This window comes from Crocodylus siamensis, chromosome 2 (genome assembly GCF_052110815.1).
Source record: "Crocodylus siamensis isolate JL-2025a chromosome 2, ASM5211081v1, whole genome shotgun sequence".
Lineage (NCBI taxonomy): Eukaryota > Metazoa > Chordata > Crocodylia > Crocodylidae > Crocodylus > Crocodylus siamensis.
Window position 1 is genome coordinate 292,473,592 of NC_143396.1, and position 27,864 is coordinate 292,501,455.

At 44.3% G+C, this 27,864-nt stretch overlaps 1 protein-coding gene across 2 annotated transcripts in view; it reads right to left on the reverse strand.

Annotated features, from left to right (window-relative positions):
• The window catches only part of MDGA2 (MAM domain containing glycosylphosphatidylinositol anchor 2), a 695,817-nt gene that overhangs the window by 173,679 nt on the left and 494,274 nt on the right, over positions 1–27,864 (reverse strand). For both annotated transcript variants that reach the window (XM_090034430.1, XM_090034431.1), the window contains exon 9: positions 981–1,250. In XM_090034430.1, coding sequence (XP_089890556.1) covers positions 981–1,250 — 270 coding nt within the window. The remainder of the gene's footprint in view (positions 1–980; positions 1,251–27,864) is intronic.

Here is a 27,864-nt window from a genome sequence, read left to right on the forward strand (position 1 = left end):
GGGTAGGAGAAAAGACATTTACAGTGCAGCAGAAACCCTTCTTTTTGGCCATGTCTCCCTGACATGCTTTTGGACGGCTCCCATCCCACATACTCCCTTTTCATCAATTTTAGTTGATGAATGACAGGAAGTCTTTTGAGTGGCATCTTGATGTTTAACATTTCTGAGGCAGGGTTGTGTAGCTACAGCATACACCTATGGCTTTACCACTGTACAGGGTGCAGTGCTTGCTATGGATGTATGTCATGAGCTCCGAAGAATGCACAGGATCCCATTCCCAATAAGCAAGAGTTTCTCCAAATCGTGTCAGCCCATTTCCAACCCATAAAAGGACCATGGAAAGTAACAGCTGATAAGTGCTTTACAGCCGCAACCCACAGATGAGGTTGGAGATTAAATACATACGATCAACTCAGTTTAAGACTAGTACATTAATTACGCGACTTGCCGAGTCTAAAGCTGGGACAGCTGACTTCAATAGCCTGCATATCAGAAGCATGATCTTTCTTTGTCTTATATTGAGAGATCCAGATTTCAACCCCTCATTGTATGAGACTGTCTGAACCTTGAGATTTGGTTAAGGACCTGCTTCTTCTTGTACTTTAATTGAATCTATTAAAAGCCAAAGGGAAAGTCAGGTTTCATTGGAAAGTTTGCAATCTCTCTGTTCCACCAGGGAATGCCTTGTATTAAAACCTCAGCTGAAAATGAAGGGCATCTGCATTTCAGTCTTCAGCGACAGTCTTTATCCTGGCATGGCTGAAGCAAACCTGAGCAACCAACCATAATTCAAGAATCAGGCATGAAATCATATGTATATCACTGGAGATATCACTCTCAGGTTAAAAATAAGCCAGCTGGAGCAGCAGGATCATTTTAGGTGGACACATAAATCTGCAAAATGCTCTCTTTTCTCATTCTGCCATGCATAAAACATTGCACCAGAGGAAAATTCCATGGTAACAGCCGGGGAAGCCTACCTGTAACGAGAAAGCTGCATCGCCCTGCTCCAGCTTCATTTATGATGTTGCAATTGTAAATCCCATAGCTGTCCCTGGACAGACTGCTTACGGTGTATTCGGTAGAGTCTTGAGCATCAAACTGACCAGTCCGCAGCAACTTATTGCCCAGTCGCCACTCGAATGTCAGCACCCGAGTTGGGTACGCTCTCAGCACCCGGCAACTCATGGTGATGCTTCGACCCTGGCCTTGCCTAATCTCCAAGAAGGTTGGTTCCACCGCAGGAGGATCTGCAGAAGACAGAAAAGGCAAAAATGAGGTATCCAGCTAAATGGAATAAGCTTGGCGATCAGGGATAGTGCATCTCTAAAAGGTCTGAGCACAGTTAAAGTACCAGTGTCCACCAGCATAAAGGTGGATAACTACGGTAACGGCGGACCTTCATTAACACAACAAGAACACATCTTGAGTGCTGCATTGTGATGATATATAGCAGGAGCAGGCAACTATTTCGGGCGCAGGGCCGCTTACTGAGTTTTGAGACGCTATTGAGGGCTGCATGACAGGCAGCCAAGGACAGATAATTATTAATTTTCTAAATTTTTTAGAGGCCCCGCAGGCCAGATACAATAGCCTGGAGGGCCACATCCAGCTCACAGGCCGCATTTTGCCCACCCCTGTTTTATAGTGTGTCAACTGGATATGCAAAGTTTAATTTTGTTGGCACCTGGCAGTGCGTGGGTTGTTTTGGGGGCCCATGGTATGAGAGAAGAATTACAAAACTATCCACCGGATGCAATGGGGAATCAGTGTCTTATAGAGTAAGAGAGAGCAACAACAGGTAGGAGACCCTAGAAAAGAGAGGAGAGAGAGAAAAAAGGTGCATCTGGATGGAGCTGGACTGCATGAAGTGGCTGTTACCCTGCCTGAAATTGGTCTATAGACACGATTCTCCAGGTGGGGTACAGCTGTTGTGGGGAAAGTGAGACAATAGGGGTAAGGTTTCTCCTTGGGGGCTGCCTCCAGACAACTGAATGGGCAACCTTACCCACATCTTGCCCATCCCTGTTTGGGTAGTTTAGTACTCCAGTCAAAGGGCACCTGGGAGCTTTCCATATCCTGATCAGAAATGTGATTTTAAACTGCTGAGATTTGCAAAATTAGTATTTTGCCAGGCTTTAGATCCTAATGGAATAAAACTAAAGCAAACCAAGCTCATGAAGTGTAAAAGCTGAGGCACTTCAGTTTTCCACCTGCCTTTTCACAGAAACATAGAAAAAGAGGGTTGGAAGGGACTTCAGGAGGTCACATCCAGTCCAGCCCCCTGCTCAAAACAGGACCAGCCCCAACTAGATGAACTCAGCCATGGCTTTGTTGAGCCAGGTCTTAAACCCCCCCAGGGATGGAGGGTCCACGACCTCTTCCTGCCAGTGATAAAGTTTTGTCCCAATATCCAACCTAAACTTCCCTTGCTGCAACTTGAGCCCATTGCTCCTTGTCCTGTCATCTGTCACCAGCTTTTACCATGTTACTAACTGAAAAGCAGAAAGTGAAGTCTAGAGCTTGGTAAGCAGGGCTAGGACACACTGTTCAGAGAAACAGGAGTGAGAAGGGAAGGCATCCCCTTAGACTTGAACTAGGGCTGCCAGTTAATTGCAGTTAACGTACGCGGTTAATGCAAAAACAGATTGACGCATTCATTTTTTTAATGAGCATTAAATGGCACAAATCGTGCTGCCGGTGGCCCCAGCCCTGTGCCTGGCAGCAGTGAAGGAGAGGGGCCGCTTTTCCCCTGTGCTAAGCAAGCTTCTGCCCACTTTCTGCCATTGCTGCTCAGCATGGGCAGGTGCTCAGTTTGGAGCAGGCATGGGGTGAGCTGGGGCTGGAGGTGTTTGCCCGGGATCTGGCCGATCGGTGCAAGACCAGAGTGGGCATGGGGCAGGCCGCGGTCAGGGCTGGGGATGTGCACTGTTGGCAGTGGCCAGGGAGAAGCTGCAGGGTGCAAAGGCTTTGGGCTGTTGGGTGGAGGGGTGCTGACTACTGGTTAATGGTGCAATCAAAACTGATTAATTGCAATATTTTTTTTTAATCCCGCAATGAATTAACTTTTTAAATCATTTGTCAGCCCTAACTCAAACATATGCTCCCTTTAGAACTAGAAAGTTTCTTCTTCCAGAAACCAATGAGAAGTCTACACATCCCTATAAAAAGGGCTGCCTAAAAGGTCTCATGTTGGGAGTCATTCCTAGGGCACAAGGATTACTTATCGGAGGAAACGGAGCTTACTCATTCTGCACTTGCCACCTCTCCCCATGGAGAATTTGCCCTTATGAGAAGCCTTCCTTCAGTGTGATGGGTATTAATGGGGGTGCACTTTGATTACAGAAAATGCTTGTGAAAAGTGAAGGCCTTCATCTTTATATTTGAAACAGAATAGTGGGGAAGTTTTGAACGAGCAGAAAAGCTATGGCATGCAGGAAGCGGCTTGCATTCCTTGAGCAAATTGCATCCTCTGTAAAATCAGGTGCACTTAAAATGACGGAATAAAATGCAAGTCCTCTAAAAGCAAACAAGCAGGCGAACAGATGAATGGGTTGTAAAACAGTATCGGAGAAGGAATGGCTTGTAAACACAAGACTCTGAATGCTTCTAAGGACTCTAGGACTGCTTGAAACTCCTCCAGGTAGAATTTATTTGTGCAGATCATTTGATCTTAATAAGCAAAGATGGTGTCATGATAATTATAGTGGTTTTCTGGAGAGCGGAAACCAGAATTTCTGTCCTCATATCTTAGCTTTGGCTTTTGCCCCAACGATGAGGACATGAGGGACCTAAACAATGGGAACAAGTCAGACACAGGCGGTTCTAGGCTGAACTGACTTAAAACTAGACACTGAGATCCAAACTGTACAGTGTCAGCTGTGGCTGAATTGACTTGAGACAAAGCAGCAAATGCACAAATAAAAAAAATGTTTGCTATTCTACAGACAACTTTATTTCTGCAGAAACTGCCTTTTCCAATGAAAAAAAAATCATTTGGACAGAAAATCCCCAGCCAGCTCTGCCAAAAAAGAGCCTTTCCTGAGTCTGTGTTATCCTTGTTAAAAATGTAACTCCCTCTCAACACTGACTGTCCAAAAACATCTTGCTCTTAGATTCCTCACTGATTACAAGTTATTTAGAGATCACAAATACTGCTGTCTTCAGGCTGTTGGCACGCTGTGCTGTAAACCGCAAATGCATTCCCTTCCCTTCTCTATAATAGGAACTGGACCTGACCCCAGTACGGCTGCCAATCATCTCCTGGTTAATGAGGACACTTAGCCAAACATTGTAAATTTTAATGAAACTGAACCTGGGAGACGAGCATTTTTAGGCAGTCGTTTCTGTTGGTGACGCTTAGCTATGGATTTTGTTCTGTCATAAGGAGCAGCAAAGTTAACGTTCTTCCACGCCTTTAAATGTCTCAAACGTCATAAGGAAGGCCGGGGAAAGGACCGCTTGCCATGAAGGAAAACACAAGGGCAGAGATGGCCATTACATGCAGAAAGATGCTGTTCACAGATGTTAATTCAGAGATTGAACATCACGGTCCCACGGTTTTCTGCTCCTGCTGCCTGTGTGACCTGTCCACCACTGTCTCTTGTGGTTCTTCATTCCCTACAGCCTTTGAGACATCTGGAGGAGTTGGGGATGGAGTTAGCCTTTCACTGACAAACCAAAGGTTACCTGACTCACCTGGTTCACCTGACTTCCCTGGAGCTAGGCAGATTGAAACAAGCTAAGGATGTGGCCTACTGCAACAAGCAGGAAGAGCCCTAAATCTGATCTAGTTTCCGCCTTGTACCTGCTATACTTTTTTCCTAATATAATGCACTAATAAGGACTAAAGGAGTAAGCAATAGATTGAAGGAGTAACTATAGATACAGAGCAGAAGGTAAAGCTACAACCTTTGCCTCGCAAGGTCATGCTTGGTACAAGGGTTTACCACCGTCTCTGATGCTACACTTAAAAGATCTATCTCCATACACGGGTGGAGAAAAGAAAGACGCCTCTTGTAGGCTTCCAAGAGCATCTGCGTTACTGAAAAATAAGTCCAGGACCTGTTCAATCAAGTCTGAAAGGCTGGGAGCTCATCCTCACATGGCCCATGTCTGGGCACTGGAACAAGGAGTGCCAGCCCCAGCCACGCTCTACTTCACCCCAACCCTATGCAAGCCCCTCCATGGGCATGCCGAAATGCTCAGCAGGGAAGAAGGGATGGCTGGATCGCCACTAGACGATAACAACCCTCCACTCCCCGCCACAGCCTACAATTTGCTGTATGGGTTGAAACCTCCCCTCCAAGAAAAGTAGCACTTGATACTCCAGGCTGGCTCCAAAACGATGCTGTTCGTGGAAAGCAGCAAACCGAAGGGACGGAAAATGTAACTGAAGTCTGCATTGGCTTTGGAGAATCCTCCCAAGAGTAGCATGGGTGGCCAAGGGAGGAGAGGAATGGGTGGCCATTCACCTCCTGCCCCACCTCAGGGTAGAAGGTGAATTTCCTCCATTTTTCCAAGAGAATGAAGAAAGGAGATCACAGGTTATTATTGAGCGCTCTCCATTCTTCCCCCAAGTTAATACCTATATTGGGACATCTGGGGGATATTTGCCCTTGGAAGATGATTCTTTTTTAATATGGTTGCCTACCTTTTTTGGATGGGTGGGGGAGTGAAAGAGGAAGAGAAGTACTCTGTAAATATAGAGTCCCTGCCTCAGTACAAAACAAACACAGCTACTGACTGGGAGCAGTTTGATATAACCCAGTTCACTAATTATTTATTATATCTTTCCAAATAATGAAGGTTATACTGGACAACAAAAGGAAAAGACAAACACAGTAACATAGAAAATCCAGCTAGTGATCAGTAGAAGACCTGTCTGCTCAGGTGTTTCAAAATAAGATGGTATAGTACTAAATTTCTGCTGGAGGTAATAATGTCTGGGAGGAAACTTATTCTCTAGCTTTGCACAATGTATACACATCTGATTCATTTGCATTAGCTCTACCCGAAGGCTTCAGTAACTTGATTTAATTTACTTTGCTGAACTTGTTCCCACCTTTCATAATTTTGGCATTAGTCTCTGAAAAAACATTTAGGGAGAAACTGGGAAGGAAATGCGATTCATTCTTTTAAACAATTATCTTTGGGATACAAAGGTCCTAGTGTTAAGAAAGGCGGCATATTAACGTTTAATGTGTCTGTGAATCTAAATATCCTTTTGTGAGACAGTATAACAAGGAAGATTAAGGCTTTTTGGTTAGCAAGCTGCATCACCCAAGGCTTTTCTTGAATTTTTTTTTTACTTTTTGCAAGCTACCTATTCTTCATTGTAGCCAACAGAACAAACCAGTCACTGTCTTCAGCAGGGTTTTCTAGTGAGTGAATATGCCATTCAACTAGTTTATTGCAGTGGGAACCGTGAGTGTTAATCTGGTGTGTTGAACTTCCCCTCTCAGCCTCCTCTAAACTAAATAAGCCCAGTACCCTCAGTCTTTCCTCATAAGTCATGCCCCCCAGCTCCCTCACCATTTTTGGTACTTTCCATTGGACCCTCTCCAATGTGTCCACATCCTTTCTGTAGTGGGGGGACCAAAACTGAACACACAACTCCAGATGTGGCCTCCCCAGTGCTGGATAGAGGGGAAGAATCACTTCCCTCCATCTGCAGGCACCGCTCCTACCAGTGCAGCCCAGGATGCCATTAGCCTTCTTGGCACCAAGGGCACGCTGCTGGCTCCTATCCAAATTATTGTTCACTGCCACCTCCAGGTCCTTGTCTGCAGAGCTGCTGCCCAGCCTGTCCCCCCCAGCCTGCACCGGTGCAGGGGATTGCACCCTCCTAAGTGCAAGACTTTGCACTTGTCCTTGTTGAACCTCATGAGATTTCTTTTGGTCCAATATTCCAATTTGTCTAGGTCACTCTGAATCCTAGCCCTATCCGCCAGTATATCTATTACTCCACCCAGCTTGATGTCACCTGCAAAATGTAAAATGTTCCAACAACTACCTTCTAAAGCAGAATAGGACCTAAGCAGAAGCCTTGGGCAGCATTAAGGCATTGCTGGAAGCGCCTCTAGATTCTCTGACTATTGGATTAACAGTCTTGTCACATATCCCACAGCCTTTACTAATGTGCACCTTCATGATCCTGCCCAAAAATGCCGTCTGTTAGCCAGAGACAAAACAAAAGCTCCAGGCTTCTTAGTGCTCAACTAGAAGTATCTGGCTGTGACAGATGGACTTGCTAATCTTATGTTTTTTCTGCTTGTTACAGTATATGCTCCTATTACATCTACACTGACAGTGCCTGAACCTATTTATTCAGGCCTCAGCAAAAAGGACATATTTTGATCAAGGTGAGGGTGAGGAACTGCTTCCAGCCCAAAATGTACAGCAATCAGGATTCTGTCTTGAGACGGAGAGTACTTCTTACCATCTATTATTTTCAAGGATCAGTCTTCTCCGGTCTCCTTAAGAATAGTGCAGATAGCATCCATTACCTGAATTGCTGTCTTTCCCTGACCACCATTCACAGCAGAAAGTGAGTCTTATTCTTTAGGTCTTAACACATCTCCTACTGAATCAAGGGAATATCAACTCCAGTTCCAAGGATTAGAATCAGAATCTTTGCAAGTGTAAAATGAGTTGCAAATATATACTATTTGTGTTCCTCATGGGGATGATCAGTATTGCATTTTCACCTTTGCCACAAAGCAGTGGCCTATTTTGGGTGGACTTCAGCATATGGGAGACAGGCAATCGTGAAAAGCCCGATGCTACACCAAAGTGATTACCATGGCTAAGTACAAACAGTGAAAAAGGCCAATATAGTCAAAAAGCCCACAGAATGACAGTCAAGAAGCCAAAGGCTGACTCTATTCAATCTTTGCAGGTTAGTCTAACCTGTGTAGATTGAACCAATAAGCAAGTGAACAGACATTCACTTTTGATTCCAGAAATGCAGCCACATGTCTGCAGTGGCCCAGGCCAGAAGGCGGGGGGCGCTAGAGCACCCTTCCCTGCTCAGATGAAGCAGACAGCTTGGGCCAAGGCTAACCTACCCACCCTGCAAGGGGGGTGGGAGGTTGCAAGGGAGGTGCAAACCAACCTTGGATGCTGGGGGACTGTGAGTTAACTTGAATCTGGAAGGGTCTGGGACAGAAGTTCAATAAACTGGTTTAACTTAAATCAGCTAAGTCCAATACTACATCCATCCAGGTTTATCTTAAAATGGTTTTGGCCACTTTGAAAGCAATTTATGTGCACTAAACTTCTGTTGTGTTACAGATTTAAACTGGTTTCTGATCACTTATACAGGTTTATGTGAAATGTCTATCTCTAGCCTATGTGAAAGGTCAAAAATGGGTTCATGTATATGTGGGCTTGAGTGCTAGTGTAGCAGGTCATGGCTCACCCAGGTCTCCCCATGGCTACACCCTTGCTGTAAAGGATAACTAGTTGCATGGTCTAGGGTGGAAAAAATACATCTATCTATATTCTTAAATTTATGTACAGATGCATTATTGTTTTATATTGGTTGCCAGTGCTGTCCTATAGTATTTTTAAAATGGTGGCATTTAAGGGGGTACTGTTTCCAAGGTGTGGTTCAAACATACTGTAAGTTAGTTCACTGCCTAAGGGATATGCAGTGGAAAAGTCAGAGTCATTTTAGCTTAAAAAGGAAGCTCTTTTTTCCTTTTCCCCACCCGTGTTCCTGATGTAATCTTCGCCTGTGAGGTCAAGTTAGGTGGCAGAATTTGTATGCTGCTTAGCAATGAAGGCCAGGGATAAGCAGTCAGTTTCTTTTATTTTTGTGTCTCCATTTGGGCCTTTGATGTATTATCCCCGAAGAATATTTTTGGGAACTTCTGTAGTGTTTGTTTAACTTTCATCAGACTTTCTCAGAAACAAAACTTTGCGTGCTTTCCTTTAGGCCATTTCATGTTACGTTCATAACACTGTCTTTGGTTTTGCCTGCCTCTGTTAATTTACATCATGGAATGATTCAAACACATGTGCGTAATGAATATGAGACGAGAGACATGCACATCTGTTATGAAAATTACACATTTATGGGAGCATATATTGAGATGTAAATACAATTAATAATGTATATAGCAGCATTAAATATATATTACCCATAAGATAAATAATATCACTTATAATATTTCAGGGTTTTTCTCCATTACTGGCTCTTGCATTAAAGCTCACATAATTTTGGGTAATTTTGCTGCTCTGCTACCTTCCTTGGCAAAGTTGCTCACAAGTCAGAGTGTAGGGGAAGCATGAAGACTTCCTTTCCCAGGTAACATTATTAAAATGCCACAGCTGATCAAAACATTTACAGCGAAAGTCCACATTACAGAAACTCAGCTGTACATAGTTTTGTAGTTACAAAGTCAGAACACATTTATCAAAACGAGAGCAGGGGTTTACACCTCTAGGTCTATGGCATTCACCTGAAAATGTTAAGCAAACTTTGGTTCCGGGGAGAGACAATCCCAGCAGGGTGCGGGGCCTGGGGCTCCCATCCCCAGTCCACGGCACACTTACTCTGGGGACTGAAAGCCCCGGCACACCAGATGCGATGGGGAGGGAGGCAGCCAGAACGAGGAAGGAGCTGTCCAACCCGCTGGGTGGGTAGCTTAAACTACAGCTGCGGTCTCTCCACCTGGCTCTGTGGGGCCCCTCAAAGCCCGGGGCAGTAGCCCCAATTCACCACCCCCACAGGGACGGCCCTGTCCAGGGTTGTAGGTTAGTCGTGTTGGTCTAAGGACATAGGCAGACAAGGTTCTTTGGGTACATTCAATATACTTTATTAGACCTGCAGCAAAGTGCCATCTTAGTCTCTTCCCAAACTCTGCTATCAGGTTTTTCCTTGTCATTTTTAAAATCACCTGTGTGTCAATTTGGTTGCCATGGTCATTGCAGGCAGCCCTCCTCCCACCTGTTTCATGTAACCCTGAGTTGTGATCCAAGCTGGAAACTTTCCTGAGGAAGGGGAAACCTGCTACTGTGGACGTGAGACCCTACAGGTAGCCGGGGGGGGACCTCCACCTCTCTATTGTGTTAGCAGTGACCCCATGGCAGAGCAGTAGCAGCTCAAGAGATGTCAATCTCTGAGTTGATGTGATGTTTTTTAAATGAGTTGGTTAGCCTTAAACAACATCTGCCCTGAAAGGACCTGGAAAGGTGATGTCAAAAGGCCTGTATAAACTAAGACTGCCCAGGATGGGGGAAGAGAGCCATCTTCCAAAGAATTAATTAAGCACATAACCTCTGAGGCTCTTCTAGGCTCCAAATGAACTGGAGGAGAGCCATTTTGAGAAACATGTGAGCAACTGAGAAGGCAGAGAGAAGGTGATCTCTCTTTCTTTGAAATCATGGACACACCATGAATTGTGGGCTTCCAGAGGAAAGCTCAATTAGCCTCTGGATGATACCTGTGAGTAAACTGTTTGAAACCTATCTAGATACATAGCTTGCAGTAATGCAGATGTCTGATCAAAGGCTAACCAGCCACACTGTTTGCTCTAAGGTTATTCTTTGATACAGCTCTATTTTGTACCGTTCCCCAAGTCAACCCTATGTACCAATAAAGTTCTCCACTGTACCAAGTGTGGTGGACTTGCTGGGCAAGGGTTAGGGCATGCCTTTGTGCCCCCTTGGTTTGGCTGACTAAGGGAGGCTGTTTTTTTTGTGCTTCAGGCTAAAGGAAGCACCCCAAGTTCTTGCAGTGGGTCAAGCACCCCCTAGGACTACAAGGCCTGTGTAGCCCAGGGGGCACAGGGCCACAGACAGTCCAGACCCCTGGGTGGTGGCAGTAGTCACCCCAGGCTTGTGGGTGTGCTCTAGGAAGGGGGTCAGCCAGAAGAGAGGTGCCCCCAGGGAAGCACTCGGAGCTTGGTAGGTGGATGCATGTAGTGAGGCGGGCTCAGGAGTGCCCCCTGCTGGCCCACCACAAGACCAACTCAAATAGTTGGAAAAAATCTTGTTAGCCAGCTTGTAGGCACAAGCACCCTTCATCAGGTGCAGATGATTTATGCTCTTCCTGGATGGGGTGGTAGAGCAACCAGAGGCCCGTACATATGCAAGAAAGCCAGTCAGTTAAAATGTAAATTGAGGTGGTTAGTAGGTGAGAGACTTTGGCTAGTTTATAGCTGTGTACCAAAATCATGTCATGAAAAATGATTAAAATGCTTGTGTAAGCAGCACCGGCTACTGGGTTTTGCCTTGGGCACTTGTATGAGCCCACAAATCAGAGCACAGATTCCACAGTACTAAAGCAAGTGAGGACCATAATGATATGCTGCTCTAAACATCCTGCTGGACACAGGTCACCAAAAATCCTGCCATACCAAATTTTACAATAACCTGCTACAACAATTCCTCAGGCATGTGCTGTCCCACTGAGCCCTGCACTGCCACACAGAATGCTGCTACCTAAGCTAGTGATCATGGTGCAGCTCTTCATCGACTTCAGAGGAAGGAAATACTTGCTTGACTCTTTCAGCCCTCACTACTGGTTGGCCCTACCCCTCCTTAGCCTTCAACAGTTTTCCATAGGGTCTCTGGGCTGCTCTGGACTTGTTTTTATTTTTATAAACGACAACTTATATTTATAACAACAAATTGACATAAAACTGCACTGAAGTTTCCTCGCTTCTCATTTAGCCTCACAAGCAAAGCAGCCAATGCTGCAACCCAGCTGCCTACAAGAAGGAGCAGCTGGCCTGGGAGAAGGGAGTTGAAAGTGCCCCCCTGCCTTCATCAGGGCCATCCCTGCCTTTTAGGCATTGCTATAAATGCCAAGGAGAGAGTGGGGAACAGCTCTCAATGCAGCTCTGCTAAAGTAAACTGCACAGATAAAATACCCTCATGGCAAGGGAAGCGCTGAAGAAAGTGGCTGGGAACAGATGGCATGTCTGCCATCACATCCCTTCCTGCCAGCCAGCCTCAGCTGTGCTTCCCCAAAGACTGAGCCCCTGAGAAAAACAAAACAAAAAAAAAGGGCTGGATTGATCCAGGCCTGGCTGGATGCATAGAGAATGGCTGCCTTTATCTTCTTTCAGCTACGTACATACTCAGGGAAATGTCTATGTGGTTTCAGGAGGTGCATGAGGCACATCTACTGTGGCTGAAGCAGGAAACGCCACAACTCCTTAGGGAAAGTGCATGCAAGGTCTGTATTTCCCCTGAGCTGTAGGAAGTGATGCACTCCCTTATGAACAACACTTCCCATTGCTTCAGCTGGGTGATTTGACTTCATGCCCTGGTCCCCATGTGTCCAGCCATAGAGACAGAAATTGGTCTCAACTAGGGAGAGGCAAAGAGAGGTATCTGGTGGGAACCACCCCCAAGATGAGTGCAGAAGAAAGGGCCAGGATCCTATTTATTTCTGTACTATTTAATATTGCTGAGGAAAGCTGTGAAACTGGGTTTTCCAGAAACTGGGAAAAGCATATGTCTGGGATGGGAACAAAGCATCCTGCATTTGAAATAAATGACTGTTTTTGTAGCAGGATAGAACGATCGAGACAAAGTGAAGGTGTGAGACACCCGCTGTACGACCATCCTGCAGCACACAAACATCTGAAGTCACACAGGAGCGTCCTCACTAGCTCCCAACCCCTCAATGCCACACCCAAAGAGATGCAACTACAGATGTGGAACGAGAGGCTAAAGAAAATACCTGCAAGTGGGAAAATGGACATCCCTGCAGCCGAGTCCTTACCACCAGGGGCTGACAAGTGATGGCAAAGGTGGCCACGTCTCCATCTCCTATGTACTGGAGTCAGACGCTCCAAGGAACTAATGAAGAAGTGGGGCTATTGCATTGGGTCTATAACCACCTCTGACTGCAGCACAGAGCCTCAGGCTACCCAACACCTGCTGCAATGCACACTGCTCAAAGCCACATGAAAGTCCCCACAAAGTACAATATAAGAGCACAAGCATGTGTAACAAAATGGTCAAATGTGGCATAAAGACACAATAAAGTGACGACGACTGTTGAGGTGCCTTCCAATCCCAGGACTAGACCTCCTTCTTGTATTTTGACTTAAGGAAGCTCATGGGAATACGAGACAATAAATGTGGCACTCAAAAAGATGCTGGACTATTGGCGAGTGTGTGGAAAAGAGCCACAATAATAATGAAAAGCGTGGAGCAAATGCGTTATGATGAGAGACTTGGAAGGTAATCTGATTACAACAAAGTCAAGGCTTGATATTCTTCTGGGAGCTGTTCTTTAGTGATACACAAGTTATCGGGCTCAACGCAGCAGCAGCTGGATGCTGTGTAGTGGCCAATGATATAAAGAAGGTCAAACTAGATGATGTAGTGGCACTTTCTAACTTCAGAGTCTATGAATTCATGTTCATGGTCAAAACAGTGCCAATAACTTTTCAGCAGAAGCCAAATAGCTGGGCATCATCTCAAGCTCACTTATAATTTCCTTTCTGTTAAAAAAAATCATATGCCTATACAACACATGTATGCACCTCTGTAACATGAAGGTACGTGAGGCACACATGTATTTTAGAAACAAATAATATAAAAAACTGGGCTGAAGCTTTACATTTCTAAATGGTAAATAATGGCCTGTGGTGACTCTCTGAATGGAAATTTACTCTGGGTTTGTGACGCTGGAGGAGCTTTTTGAGCACATTTCCCCCACTTTCAATCCAAAACAATTTACTGTTTTCACCTTTGGCAAAGAGAGAGTCTCTCAAAAACCTCCAACTATAAAAATGGTTGCTGACTGAAGATGTTTTAGACAAGGTATTTTACCTTTTTAAAATGGCGCTGAATTAAATGTCTTTCTGAATCACGTCTTTGATAACCAGAGATAATTAGGGCTGGCAGGATTTTTTCTATACCACTGAACCTGAAAACCTGCATTTGCAGTATTAATCATATATTACAAATTACATCACTTGCATCTGAAAAACACACTAGTGGGAAATAAAAATAAACAAGCCTACTACTATGGATTAAATATTCCCAACAGTTTGTATAAATCTCTAAACGCTGACAGATTACTTTTTAAGTAGGAAGCTTTTTAACACACTGGGCTACATCCAAAGTTAGCTTAACCTGGCACATTTCATTAACTTCAATGGAGAAAAACCCATTTATGCCTGTGCATGACCCCAAAGGCACTCTGATTTTTTACCCCACCTAGTCCCTGAGATACAACTTCAAGCCATCTTGTTCTTGCCCTGTTTTGAGCTGATTTAAAGGGGGGGGGAGGGTTGTTTGCTTTTTGCAGAACAACATCATTTGTGGAAAAAACTCCAAAAAGATATATTATTCTATGAAATGATCAAAAACGAAATATTTTTTCATATAACAACAGAACCATATTGATATTTCAAAATAATTATCTCAACTCCTGTCAACAATTTATTAGATTGCTAATGCAATTTATGTGCAATTCAGAGAACTACTTGCCATTAAACTTGGAAGGGTGGTCTATTAATATTTCCCTACTTATATTTCCAATGAATTCATGCCTCATTTGTCTATGTGCTCCCCAGATTTTTCTGTCTGCTTTCACCTGCTCTCTCTCGTCCTGGTCTGGGAAGACGAGGCCCTTGAGGCAGGGGCCATCATTATGTTGTGTTTATACAGTACCTAGCATCAGGCACTTGTGGTCACCAGCTACAACAACTCCGACATCAACAATAATGAGAGAGAGCCTGCACTTAGCCTGAAGTCTGGCAGGAGACAGGGTAGAGGTGCATTTTATAGACAAGTGATTCTCAAACAGGGCAACTGCAGCACCCAGGGGTGACTAGAGACAGAATTCATACACTTACAGACAATGAAGGTCGCAAGGGACCTCCGGAGGTCACATCTAGTCCAACCCTCTGCTTAAAGCAGGACCAGCCCCAACTACATCATCCCAGGCGAGCCTTTGTCTAGGCGGGCTTTGAAAACCCCCAAGGATGGAGACTCTACCACCTCCCTGGGTAACCTACTCCAGTATTTTATTACCTTCCTAGTGAGAAAGTTTTTCCTAATATTCAACCTCAACCTCCCTTGCTGCAACTGGAGTCATTGCTCCTTGTCCTGTCATCTGCCCCCACTGAGAACAGCCCAGCTCCATCCTCTTTGTACCTACCCCCGCTCCTGTTGGGTATTAAGTTTCCTCTCAGTCTCCTTCTCTATAGACTAAATAAGCCCAGTTCCCTCAGTCTTCTCTCGTAAGTCATGTCCCTCAGCCTCTGAACCATTTTTGTTGCCTGCTCCTAGTCTCTCTCCAATGTGTCCACATCCTTTCTGTAGCGAGGGTCCCAAAACTGGACACAGGACTCCAGATATGTCCTCATCAGTGCTGAATACAGAGAAAGAATCACTCCCCTTGATTAGATGGGAGCACTCTTTTTCCTTCCTTGTTTCTGCTGCAAGGGCAAGATGTTTTACCTTGAAACAAGCTGCTGCTTGATTGAGGTTGTATCACCATTGGAGCTTGTTGGCAAGCTCTTCCCAAGTCTTTATGTTGGCATCTCTTTTCTTGAGGTCTGCCTTCAATGAATCCTTGTAGCATTAACTCTGGCCACCATGAGATCTCAGGCCATTGCTAAGATGAGAGCAGACCACTTGTTTTGGGAGTCAAGAGCCAGGCATTTGCACACAGTGCCCCATCCAGCATTGAAACTTGGTGCTTGAGGATCACTGACTCAATGTTGGTAACAGTGGCTTCAGCAAGGATGCTGGCATTTGTGCGACGATCTTCCCATTTGACATGGAGGATTTTCCACAGGCATCGCTGGTGATGCCTCTCCAGGCTCTTGAGATGATGCATTTCACATCCTTGGAGGTGAGGAGGTGGAGATGCTGCACTGCGGTCCACTGCAAGGCCTAGTGCTGTGGTGAGAATAGGAGTTAGGTAGCCTGTTGCTCGAGAAAAGCCATCCATCCAATGCAGACGATGCCCCACTATCAGATCACTTCTTTTATTTGATAGCCTGTTCTGTGCATGTCCTTTCACAGCATCTGATGAAATGAACTCTGGCTCATGAAAGCTTATGCATCTCCAATTCAGTTAGTCTGTCAGGTGCATCTCCACCCTGCCTTCTGCCCAACAATAATAATTTCCTTTAAGTCTTTGCACTGACCGAACTGGCATGAACATTGATGTTGCTTAAGGGGAAAAAATGCCTACTGCCTCAGTATTCAAGCTGCTGCATTTCTTTACTAAATGAATACAGAAGTTTATACACAGTGCAATGAGTTCTTGGTTTGCTAGTTCTCTGGAAAGCAATGTAAAGCACCAACCTCTGCAGCCCAGTCCAATAATATCTCCCCCTGAACTGCATGCACAGCTCTACTGAGAGATGGGCAGGGGCAGAGCTCAGAGAGCAGTAATCCAGTCTCAGGATCCAGCTTGAAATGCTGTTTCACTGGAAATCCCATGGATGAGAACTTTTCTCACTAATGAGATCCTTTAAAATGCTGGAGAGGACTAAAGAGAGAGGCTGTTTTAATCCCAGTCACCACAGCTCACGTAGTACAGAGCATAACAGTATAACGTGATTTTAAAATTTTAGCTTTTTCTCCTAATGAAGACAGACTCTTGCTAAATTTAACTTTTATCGCGGTCAAACAGCAAATTTACTCAGATGCAGACAATACTTTAACTGACATCTTAACTAGCCTAAGCCTTTTAACAAAAAAACCTTCCTGTACTTATGGAAGCAAAGCAAATTGTTCAAGTCATCCCGGAAGAGTAGGGAGTTCATTTTACTGCTGTAAAATGGATCAGATGTATGCTATTCTGTCAAGTTTGCCATTCATTTAAAGGTGATCAGTGAGTCTGTCTTAGGCAGTTACAGGGTGCCAATTACTACAGCACATAAGTGAAAGAAGATAGCCATTTATTGGGAAAGTTCTTCATCCCAGCAAAAGGCTTTCTGTAGAACAAGCCAGCATGCATCTATCACTAGCGTATTTATTCAGATCAAGCAATAAACCTTCTCTCTCAATTCTTGACTCATCTTTACTTGGGGAAAATGCTTAGGGACAGATCCCAGTTGAACTCTGGGGGACCTAAGTGGATTTAAATGCCGAAGTACAATCCTATTGCTGCACCCTGGACAATTGTTAACATATATACTTCTGCAACATACTGTCCCCTTAGCCTTAAAACTAAGTCACAAAAAGGCAGCAAGGAGAAGGACCCTGCCATAACAACGAGAACAAGAGCAGACTGTGTGTTGGAATTACTGTCTCATACTGTCTTGGGGTGTCTTCCTCGAGGCTGATCTGCCTCCTAAAGAAAGGCAGATCAACCAGGTTTTATGTGAGATGGGGTGAATTTTCACCTAGGGTACAATAGGTTGTGCCTTTAAGGCCCCAGCATTGCATCCTGCACTTTTGTGGGGTGTCGCAGGGTAATGGCATGGTACAGACCCCAAAGGGCAAAAGGGGAACCCTGGGACCACTGAAAATTACGAGCAAAGTTGTGGCAGGCGAGATAGGGGCGGGGACTACCCCAAGGACATATCCGGGATAGACAACTTCCGGGATGAGGCGACAGACAAGCCCACACTTCTGAAGCCAAGCAGCACGGGACCGGATGTTTGAAGCCTGCCGGGTGCACGGGGAATAGCCGAATGCAGTGCATTTTGCAACAGGTCTGCTATGATCGCCACTGTTCTGTAGTCTCTGCTGCCTGGCACTCTTACCCCTTTGCCCCACACAGTCAGATAGCCTGGTTATTACTATATTATTACTATACTGTAAGGGACTCAGGCCCCTGGCACACATTTACTTAATGGCATGATGGCATCCATTTCCTGATCTGAACAGTCACACCTCCTGCCACAACACACATGCATTGTGATCTGGGGCTTCCCTTTCCCTGCAAGTAGAAAGCCAAGTGCCCGGTCAACCAGTGTGGGGCTTGGGACCAGTTCACGTCACCCAGGTCTATGTATGGCCTACACCACAATCAGTTGATTGTTGGTCTCAATGCCAGGACCTCACTGGAGCCGGTTCAAGTCACTTGGGTATACTCCCAGGGCTGAGACTGGCAATCAGCTGATTGTGGTGTAGGCTGTACATAGGTCTATGTGACAGAGCCACAGGTATTTTGCTGCCAGACTTGGCCATTTTCAAAGGGCCTATGGCTAAGTATGTCCTTGAACGATGTACCACAATGCGAGCATTTGCAAATGCTGTGGCTGGCCTGGTCAGCAGAACGGAGAAAATGCTCCATCTGTCTAATTGAACCCAATCAGTAAGAATGAGGCAGAGCCAGGGCAAGAACAGCAATCTACCATGGGAAGAAAAGAACTAAGAAGCCCTTTCTATTGCCCTGTTCCTTACTCAAAGATACTAGTTTTAACTAACTGGCACTTTCCTGGCCTATAAGAAATGAAGTTTAATCTGGGTCTGGAAGTTTCAGTGAAACACGTTTAAATAAAGCCAATTGAGGATCAATGTAAATCAAATCAGATCAGTGTAAATCAATATAAATTAAACTAGTCAATTCTAATGCATAATTGATTATTAGACTATTGAGATCATGTTTACTAGAATTTATTCGAATATTAAGATGATGACCATCCGCCTGCCTGCAGGACTGTCTGGACGAACCCCCTACTGTGGAGGCTGAGACTGGCCAGCTTGGCTTTGCAGCAGTCGAGACCTGTCCCATAAGATTATGCTTATCCTCAGCACTCGTTTTGCAGCAATTCAGCATTGTCAATTGATCAATACACTTCTCACAAAGATTGAAATGACCCATGGGTCTGTTTTAAATTATTTTCACCCTTTCTATCCAATTTGCAAATTGTTAACAATGGGTCCCAGTATCCAAACTGCGCTCAGGGTTGGTCTCATGACCCCGCCATATAGCTGATGTCAGGCTGCATGACAGGGACCTGCCATACATTCAAGAGAAGGTGTAATGGGAAGCAACTACAAAATTATTACACATATTTTGTGGGATCATTTCCTGGCTTATTTCCCATTTTATTGCACTATGAATTGCCTGAATGTGTGGCTGGCTTACTATTAAAAATGCAATTAACTAGTTAAATTGCATCTAAAATGTAACATGTGCCAGAAGTCCCAGTGATGGAACAGGACCCCACTGTGCAAGGGAACTGACCTGCCTAAAACCTCATGCTTAGAATTGGGCTTCACACTCAAAGCTACCGGACGGGCAAGGAGGCAATGTATGTACATTTAATGCAGAAGGCATTTGAAAAAAAAAAGACATTCCAAACTCCAGTGGGATGTGATGAAAAAAAAAACCAGGCAGGTAAGGGAACATGAAACTGCTCATTGCATTGTATTAGGGATCAAAAGTAAGAAGCCTAGGTTGCATCTGTGGTTTGTGGGAGGAGAAAACTGCTATGTTATATCATTGCTTCATGAAAGAAGTGAGAAGTCATTAGTGAGAGTCAATTCCCTATGTATGATAGACTCTAAGGCCTTGTTACACTTTAATTTTCGGGCAGATCCTGAAGCTCTTAACCTCTGGATTGGCTTTACATTAAGACCTTTAAGTGGCTTAAACCACTCACTATGTGGCTCAAAGTTACGTCACTCCAGGGTAGGATTATCTCTGATCCATATAACCCAGCTCCTTTTCCATTAAAATGCAACCCCTCCACACTGATGTGTTGCTCAAATTGAAGGTGTGACTGCAAGCTAGCACTGAGCTGATCAATATTTGTGCAGCTCATGTTGTACAAACTATGCCTTAACCATGCTTAGCATGAGGTGTTGCTCAAGTCAGGCAGACCTTGGACTTCAGCTTCAGACTAGATCCACAAGCAGGATGAATACAGCTAGTTCAAGCTGGTTGAGTAGGCCTCTGCCTAGGATGGTTTCGGAATAGTAAATCCTGCACCTAATGCAAGGGGTTGGGCTAGATGACCCCCAAGGTCCTTCCAACCTGATGATGCTCTGAGTTGATCACTGTGAATATTTGTTATAATAATTACAACTCTTTTCCTGTTTGGGAACCACTTACAGTCTGGTTCTAATCCACAGAACACAGTCACAAATCTTAAGAACTTGCTAAAGAATTTGTGGGTACACATGTCAGAGTTTGAGGCACTGTGGTACCCTGTGGGTTGCACTATCCTGTTTCGTAATCCATGACAGTATGATAAACTTTGCAAAAAACATTGGACAAGCAGAAAGCATCGCAGTGCACATCTACAATTTTGCAAGATTAATTCTTTGCCATAAAATATGTGAAACTTCCGTAATTCATGAGCACACTAATGAATACACAAGCAACAAATAACGTAGGAGAAAAATTAATACATTTATTTGCCAATATGTCCACAAACCACTGTTTGTTTTATTTAACTAGCTCTAGCTAGAATATGATTTTAGATAATGACTGACTGTTTTAAAGATCTATGAAAGCTGCATAATTTATGTTCTTTCAGAATAATTTACTCTGCTACCAGTGGTTTATGAGTTATGGTTCTGCAAGCTATGCTTTGAAAAAATACAGCATTTGCATAGCAAGAAAGCACTGCAGAATACACCAACAAACCATTTCATTCTAAACTATTTCCCTCCAGATGCAACTAAGGAATGAAAAAGTTGGTGGTATGCTACTTTAGCTTGCGTGGTCTTTATGCTATTATTTATAGATCTGCAGTATGATTGCTAAGGGATGTCGAATGTAATTATTCTGATATGGAGGAAATCTCTGCACAGTTCTTCCTAAAGGAAATAGCTGCATCAGGGTGGAACTACGGAGATTTAAGCCCACAGTTTCTTACCTATGTGTCTGTGTCATGAAATGCATGAAAACTAAGACAAATTAACTGGGTATCAAGCTTAACTCACAGTGCTTCTGAACAGTGCCATTCTTTTCCTGATTGCTGGCTGTTATGATTATGATTATTATTATTGCCACAGCACTGAACTGCTCCATTGTGCCAAGAGCTTTATGACGAGAGAAAGCAGAGGGGCATAATAAGGAAACAGCGAGTCCATACAGAGCAGTTGGACAGGTGAGGGTAGGAAACACCAGCATCCTAACCACCGTCAAGTGGGTTGCAACCATCATAGCAGGGCAGTCATGAGAGGGGGGGTTTAGAGGTGTTGCCACCCCAAGCACTAGGGCAGAATGACAGAAAGCAGGCAGGGGCCTGTTGGGATATGTGGTTGAGGATGGCTGTTGAGGACAACCAGGCGGTGGAGGATGTCTATGTGGACCAGACGGGAGATGGAGCGGCATCTCCACAGTGGATAGGAGATAACAGGCCAGGTGGAAAGAGCCCATAAAGGACCTCGAATGGCACAACAGCATACTCCACAAGGATAACGCCTCTGCAAGATGAGTCTAAACCGTAAACTCCCATAGGAACAAGGCCCATGGTTAAGCAGCCCCCTCCTTTCCTCTCCTCCACAGCCTTCTTCCCAAGTGCAAGGTACTTCCCTCCCTAAATAATAAGTGCACAGCAACATGGCTAGTAAAGGAAAGCAAAGCCAAAACACCCTGAGTGCTCAGGTTGCTGCCTAGCACACTGGCCAATGCTGCCTCATTGTCTCCTGGTATATCTGAGGTGGGGATTGAATAGCAGCCTCCAACTCCCTGCAGGGGGTCTGCAAAGGGGATGGAGCTGGGCTGTGCTCAGTGGGGGCAGGTGACAGGACAAGGAGCAATGGGCTCAAGTTCCTGCAAGGGGAGTTGATGTTGGATATTAGGAAAAACTTTTATGAGGAGGGTGGGGAAGCACTGCAACAGGCTCCCCAGAGAGGTGGTGAACTCTCCGCCCTTGGAGGTTTTGACGACTCGGCTAGACAAATCCTTGGCTGGGATGATCTAGTTGGGACAGGTCCTGCTTTGAGCAGAGGGCTGAACTGGATGCGACCTGAGGTCCCTTCCATCCCTAATTTTCTATGATTTCTATGATCTCTTGCCCATCTGTCCTCTTGACTCTGGCTTAGACTGCAAGGTATTGGGACAGATTTGATTGGGGGTTTGTTTTGTTTTTTCTTGTAGTCAGGAGCCTGGTGCCAAGGAGCCACTGAGGATGCTATGCTGAATTTATTAGAGGTAATTTGCATATTCAAATCAATGCACCGTAACCAGAGCTGCTACATAGATTCTCTCATGTCAATTTGTCTTTAAACGCTTATTTTCAAAAACTGCTTCATCCTGCCTTTAGGACGCTGGCAAGGCCTTTCCCTCTTCCCTTTTGCTGCACAAACAGGTCATATGCCTCTTGCACGATAAAGCACTGAAACAGTATAGTTTTTTTTCCCCTTGATAGGACCTTGAAACACTTTTGGCTAAGCCTACATTCAGATAGACAAGGCACTGCAACTTTCGTACTTTTTGAAGAATAACAGTCTGCATCTGCATCTACTGAAGCAATTGTAAGCTGGCAGGTTAATACACACACACACATACACACACATTGCCCACCTTCAACAGAGATCTCATTCCAAGTTACATTTAGCATTTGCCAGCCCTGTGCCAGGTCTCAAAATGTTTTATGGATTCATAAAAGACACGGCGTTGCGAGGGAATGCAATAATACAAAGGGGAAATGCTACCCTGACGCATCTTGTAATCATATAATAACATTATGCTGTGTAGGTCTGCAAGTTGCACCAGCTTATTGCTTGCCAAACTGCTACCCGCCAGTGACTGAGGTTCATAAAGCTGCCTGTTGGTTTTAAAAGTTCATGAGCAGGTTACAAAAAGGAAAATAATAAAACAGCCACCCAAGGGACAGAAAGTGCCAGGAAGCTTGCTGCAAGCTCCAGTGCGGTAGAAATATTCCCCCTTGCATCTCTTTCCTTTGTTCTCTCTGTAACGGACTTCCAGCCACTGCCACAAGCCTATTCTCCTCTCAAACCCCCTCAAAATAAAACCTAAAAACAGCTCTGGCCAGAGATGACCTTCCATAGCTTTTTCATAGTGGACTTCTTTCATCCAACGTTTTGGTATCCAGCTCTACCCAAATTGCTGCTGCTAAAATCCTCCTCCTCCTCCCTGCTGCTCAAACCAAATCACTTCCCCTCCCCAAATCCCTTCACAGACTTCTTGCATCTTTAATCACATCAAATTCAATCCCCTTGCTTTAAACTTATGATTCAGCCTGTCTTTAAATACTGTATCTTAAAATGGCAGCATAATACACCTCGTTAGGTGGGGAATACAAATAATAGTCTTTCGTCTAATCTTCACTAATCTATGTGATATGCTATGTCAGTGCTTAACAGTCATTCTGTTCCTAGATCTCTAAAGGCACATCCTTAATAAGTTAAATAATGTGTGTATCAGAGGGACTAAAAGCAGCCTATATTGAACCTCAGGGTATCCCTGAGATATGTCCTCTAAGAGCTACTCATGCCAAGGACTGCAGAAAATGCTCAGTTACTGAAGCGCAGGTCTTTTACATGTGCAAAGGTCTTAGGCATGCACATCAAGTATTAATTTGCTACTTCCATGAATGGACATAACAGCAGCACGTGCAAGAGGCCATAGTTTGTCCTTGAATGAACACATGCAACCTTCATCGAAGTCACATGCCATACAAGCACCTACAAGCATAGTCTATTTATATGAATGGTGGATGGAACAGTTACATTATATGGACATCCTGATCAGATGTACCCCAAAACTGGTGGGTAGCAATGGTGAAAAGATGCAGACGGACTGGTAGGCTCCATAACTGAATGGAAAATAATACCCACGATGATGATGCAATGAAAACAGAGGATGTGCAAAGATACAAACCATTGATTCAGAAGCATCTAGAAGACAGCAAGGTGATCAGGAACAGCCAACATGGATTTGTCAAGAGCAAGTCATGCTTAACCAACCTGGTTTCTCTATGACAAGGTGATGGATTTTGTGAATGGGGGAAGGTGCGATGTACTTTAGGCCTCAGCAAGATGTTTGACAGTGTCTCCCATGAAGTAAACTAAGGAAATGTTATCTGAATGAAGTTGTTATAAGGCAGGTGCACATCCGGTTGGCTAACAGTGCTCAAAGTACAGTCAGCAATAGCTCAGTGTCAAACTGGTGGTGTCAAGTAAGGTTGCAGACAGTCTGCTTGCATCTAGTACTGTTTAATATCTTCATTCATGACTTGGAGGAAGTGGTAAGGTACATATTTAGTAAACTGGCAAGTGCCCTCAAGCCATGTAGGTAGCAGACAGTTTTGAGGACAGAATAAGTATTAAAATGATCTTAGTAAACTGGGTCTCAACTAGGATGACATTTGGTATGAAAAGTACTGCATTCAAGAAGGAATGATCACATGCCCAAATACAAATGGGGTTGGGGGGGGAGGGGATGCCTGGCTATCCTGAACTAGAGATAGTCCAGGATAACACAAGAGAATCAGGGAGGTACGGTGAACTGCACCCTGAATGAGTCAACAGTGTGCTCTTCTTGCAAATAAATAATAATGATAATAATAGTAATAATAATAATAATAAGGGTCATAGCACAAAGGGATGTTTTAAAGCAGAATCCCATGCCAGTCACCAGAAATGATTCTTCCACCATACTCATCATTAGTGAGGACTCGTTTGGAGTACTGCATCCTGTTTTGGGCACTGCGCTTCACGAATGAAACGGGCAAAATGGAAGCAAACCAAAGAAGAGCAACAAATGACTAGAGTATTAGAAACCAGGGTTTCTGAAGAAAGGGAAGACCTGGGATTTGGGGAAAGAGAAGAGGATGGTGACTAAGTGCTTTCTGTGTCCACAGGGGAAGAATTAAAGAGCTTAAACTGCAACAAGGGAAATTTAGGTTGGATATTAGGAAGAACTTTCTCACAGTGGAAGCGATGACGTACTAGAAGACGTTATATAACAAGCCCGTCGTTGGAAGTTTTCCAGCCCAGGTTAGATAAACATTTGCCTATGATGGTTTAGACACGAATGGTCCTGCTGTGGCAGGAGATTGGAACAGATGACTGAGCCCCTGAGATCCTTTCAAGCCCTATTTTTCTGATTCTGTGAGTGCTGAAATGTTTAGGGGCTTGGAAAGCCTTCCAATACAGTCTAGAGGAGGTAAATTGGAGGCTATTAAATTCCCTATCTCATAAAATACAAGAGCAATGGAGCACTTGAGTGAAACTGAAAGCTAGCAAGTATAAAAGCAAACGTAAAAAAAAAAAAAACCCTACTTATTTTGCATGCAAATTTAGCCAACAATACGGGATCACAAAGGCCAAGATATTTGATTTAACAATTTTTTTTTTTTATTGTATACAGTGGTTTCAGAGAACAGTAAATGGGAGAACTCAGTGGGCTGGAAGGCACTTAAGGAGAGTGCACAGGAGGATGGGCGGCAGTTCATATTTCTGTGAGCTGAGCTGCGTATCTCATGAGCCACTTATTTAGTTTCATGGCCACGATACTACTGGCTCAGACATGCCTTTAATGTTAATGAATATAATATGCAGGTCTTGGCGTTTCTGGAGGGTATTGCAAACGGGAGGGGACTAGTCCATTATAATATTATACTGCTAGTCAACACACCAGGTTCCTGCATTTTGAATCTAAAATGAGGTACTAAGGAACATATTTGCTCAGGTGCAGTCTCAGTGTATTGGCCTTCTAGTCCAGCGATACAGCTATCAACTATGAAAAGAAGTACAAAATCAATTTTCTCATTTTGTCAGCATCAAAAAGCTTCCTGATCTTCCTTCGCAGCCCATGATGACATTTTCAGCGTGTGAATTAGGTACAGACCTTACAGAAAATTCAGCAGAGGATCCTGCATCCATTGTATTGATACTGATATCTATATCGATATCTCCATCTCCATGCTTTTATCCCGCTTAGAAAACTTAACATCTAACTCTGCAGAGATTGTGGTCCAAAGTGATGATAAACTGGCATAAATCCTGCTAATACAGCTGTGGAAGAGAAGCCCATGGCAGTGTGGCACGGTCTTCTTTCTTGACGTGCACTCCACATCCAGCCTTTCATACACTTATTTTAAGGTAAATTCTTAAAGTAACTAAAATATGGATCCTGAGCACACTTAGCATATGAGGAAATTTCTGGACTACACATGAATTAAGCTACACAATTACTGAAGCAGCTGTAGCGTTGGGCCCATCACCAAATGCAAGGCTAGCTCTGAAGGAGAGTCCTTCCCAGAACACCCCATTCTGAAACGTGAGCTTTAAGAAACAAACTTCGCAGATACGCACAACACAAGAATTAATGTATTGTCATCAAGCAGCTATGCCATGCTGGTCAAAGCTCCTTGGATCGGTTTTCATTTCCCGTAGGCTGGGCCCCGTGAAGAAAAAAAATCAATTCCAAATACTGTGTAACCAAAGAAAGGCTTTGAAACTGCCTCCATCAATACTTGCACTGAATCAATCTTTTCACTAAATTATTTTTCTGGTCACCATCTGGCAAAGGAAGCAATGTCAATATATTTAACTTGCCTTATCTAGGTCACGGAATCGCACACATTTTTTGATTATTAAAGTACTTCCTGCTCCACACTTCCATATTTCTATTTAAGGTTCCTTGAAAATGTCACATGCTTCAATAGAAACCTCATGGTACTGTATAATAAGAAGGAAGTCATCCTCTTTTAAATTACACTTTGTCGGAAAGGTCATCTCCTGAGGATTATTTAAATCCTTCATGAAAAGTAAAGATCTTGTAGCTCTTCTAGCAACACTATAGTCACCCATCAAGTCTGGGAGTCTTTGGAAACAAGCTTTCCTGACATCATATTCAGGTTTTTTCAAGCTATTACTGATGGCTGGTCAGTGTGGTATCAGTGCCGCTACCAGAAAAATGCCTAAGCAAGCATGCCCCCTCTGAAAAAGGGATATATTCAATTCCAGTCTAAGTCACAAAGAATTAACATCTCATAGAGGTAATCAAGTCAGCGGTTCTATACGAATCTAGCTTTCCAAGCAGTTTTCACTGGACCTTTTTGCAAAGAGAAGAGTTAAAGAGTCTTTGTAAAATGCTAAGAAACTTTGCACGTGTGCGGTCTGATGGCTACGATAAACTAGACAAGCTGCTAATGGATGGAAGCCGCTACCTACCACGCTGACTATGAACACCTTGTTTTCACGTACTTCTCTGTGTCCACATGTTGGCTCTTTAAACAGTGAAGAAAAGACACATTTAGGAGTGGTGCAGCTGAGCAACCTTGTGCCTGCAACTTAAGCACCTTGCTCTAGAGGTGGAGGAAAGAAAGGAGGTCTACGGTTTGGGGCTGAGGACCTTCCCTGGGTTTTAGTCCCTGCATATGCCTTTTCCACTAAAAAAAAATACTGGATAGAATGGTCCTAAATGATGCCAGCAGTGGTAGAAGGATTTTGAAGGTAGGACAAAGTGTTTGTAATGAAAAAAAAAAAAAAGGAAAATAACATCATGGGGGGGGGGAAGGGGAGAGATTTGACAGCATTTCAGTTCAATGCTAAGTTTTGCTGACTTGTTCTAGGATCAAGTGCCCGTACTTCCCTGCTCATGGCTGAGCTCCAGATACCTGGCCCTGATTGCATTTGCACAGCATCAGCTTGTGATTTCTGCGCATCACTTGATTTAGTGCAACACCTTTGCGCATCTTCGCTGTGTCATGGATCACAGTCCTCGCAGGGCAGCTCTGCCTCGGGACTCCCCAAGAAGCAGATCTGTATGGTTTCTTGAGAGGCATGGCTTCTCGAGGGGCACACCTCTGGCTTGAGACCCTGGCTCTTCTTGGTCCCTGATTTCCCCACTGATCCACTGCATGCCCGCCTGAGATTGCTCCTTGTTTTTGGTCAGATCCTGGGAAAGGGGTGGGGGGTGTTCTCCTTCTTCAGGGCAGGGAAAAGTGAGTGTGCCAACATCCCAAACATCACAGCAGACTCTTTGTTGTG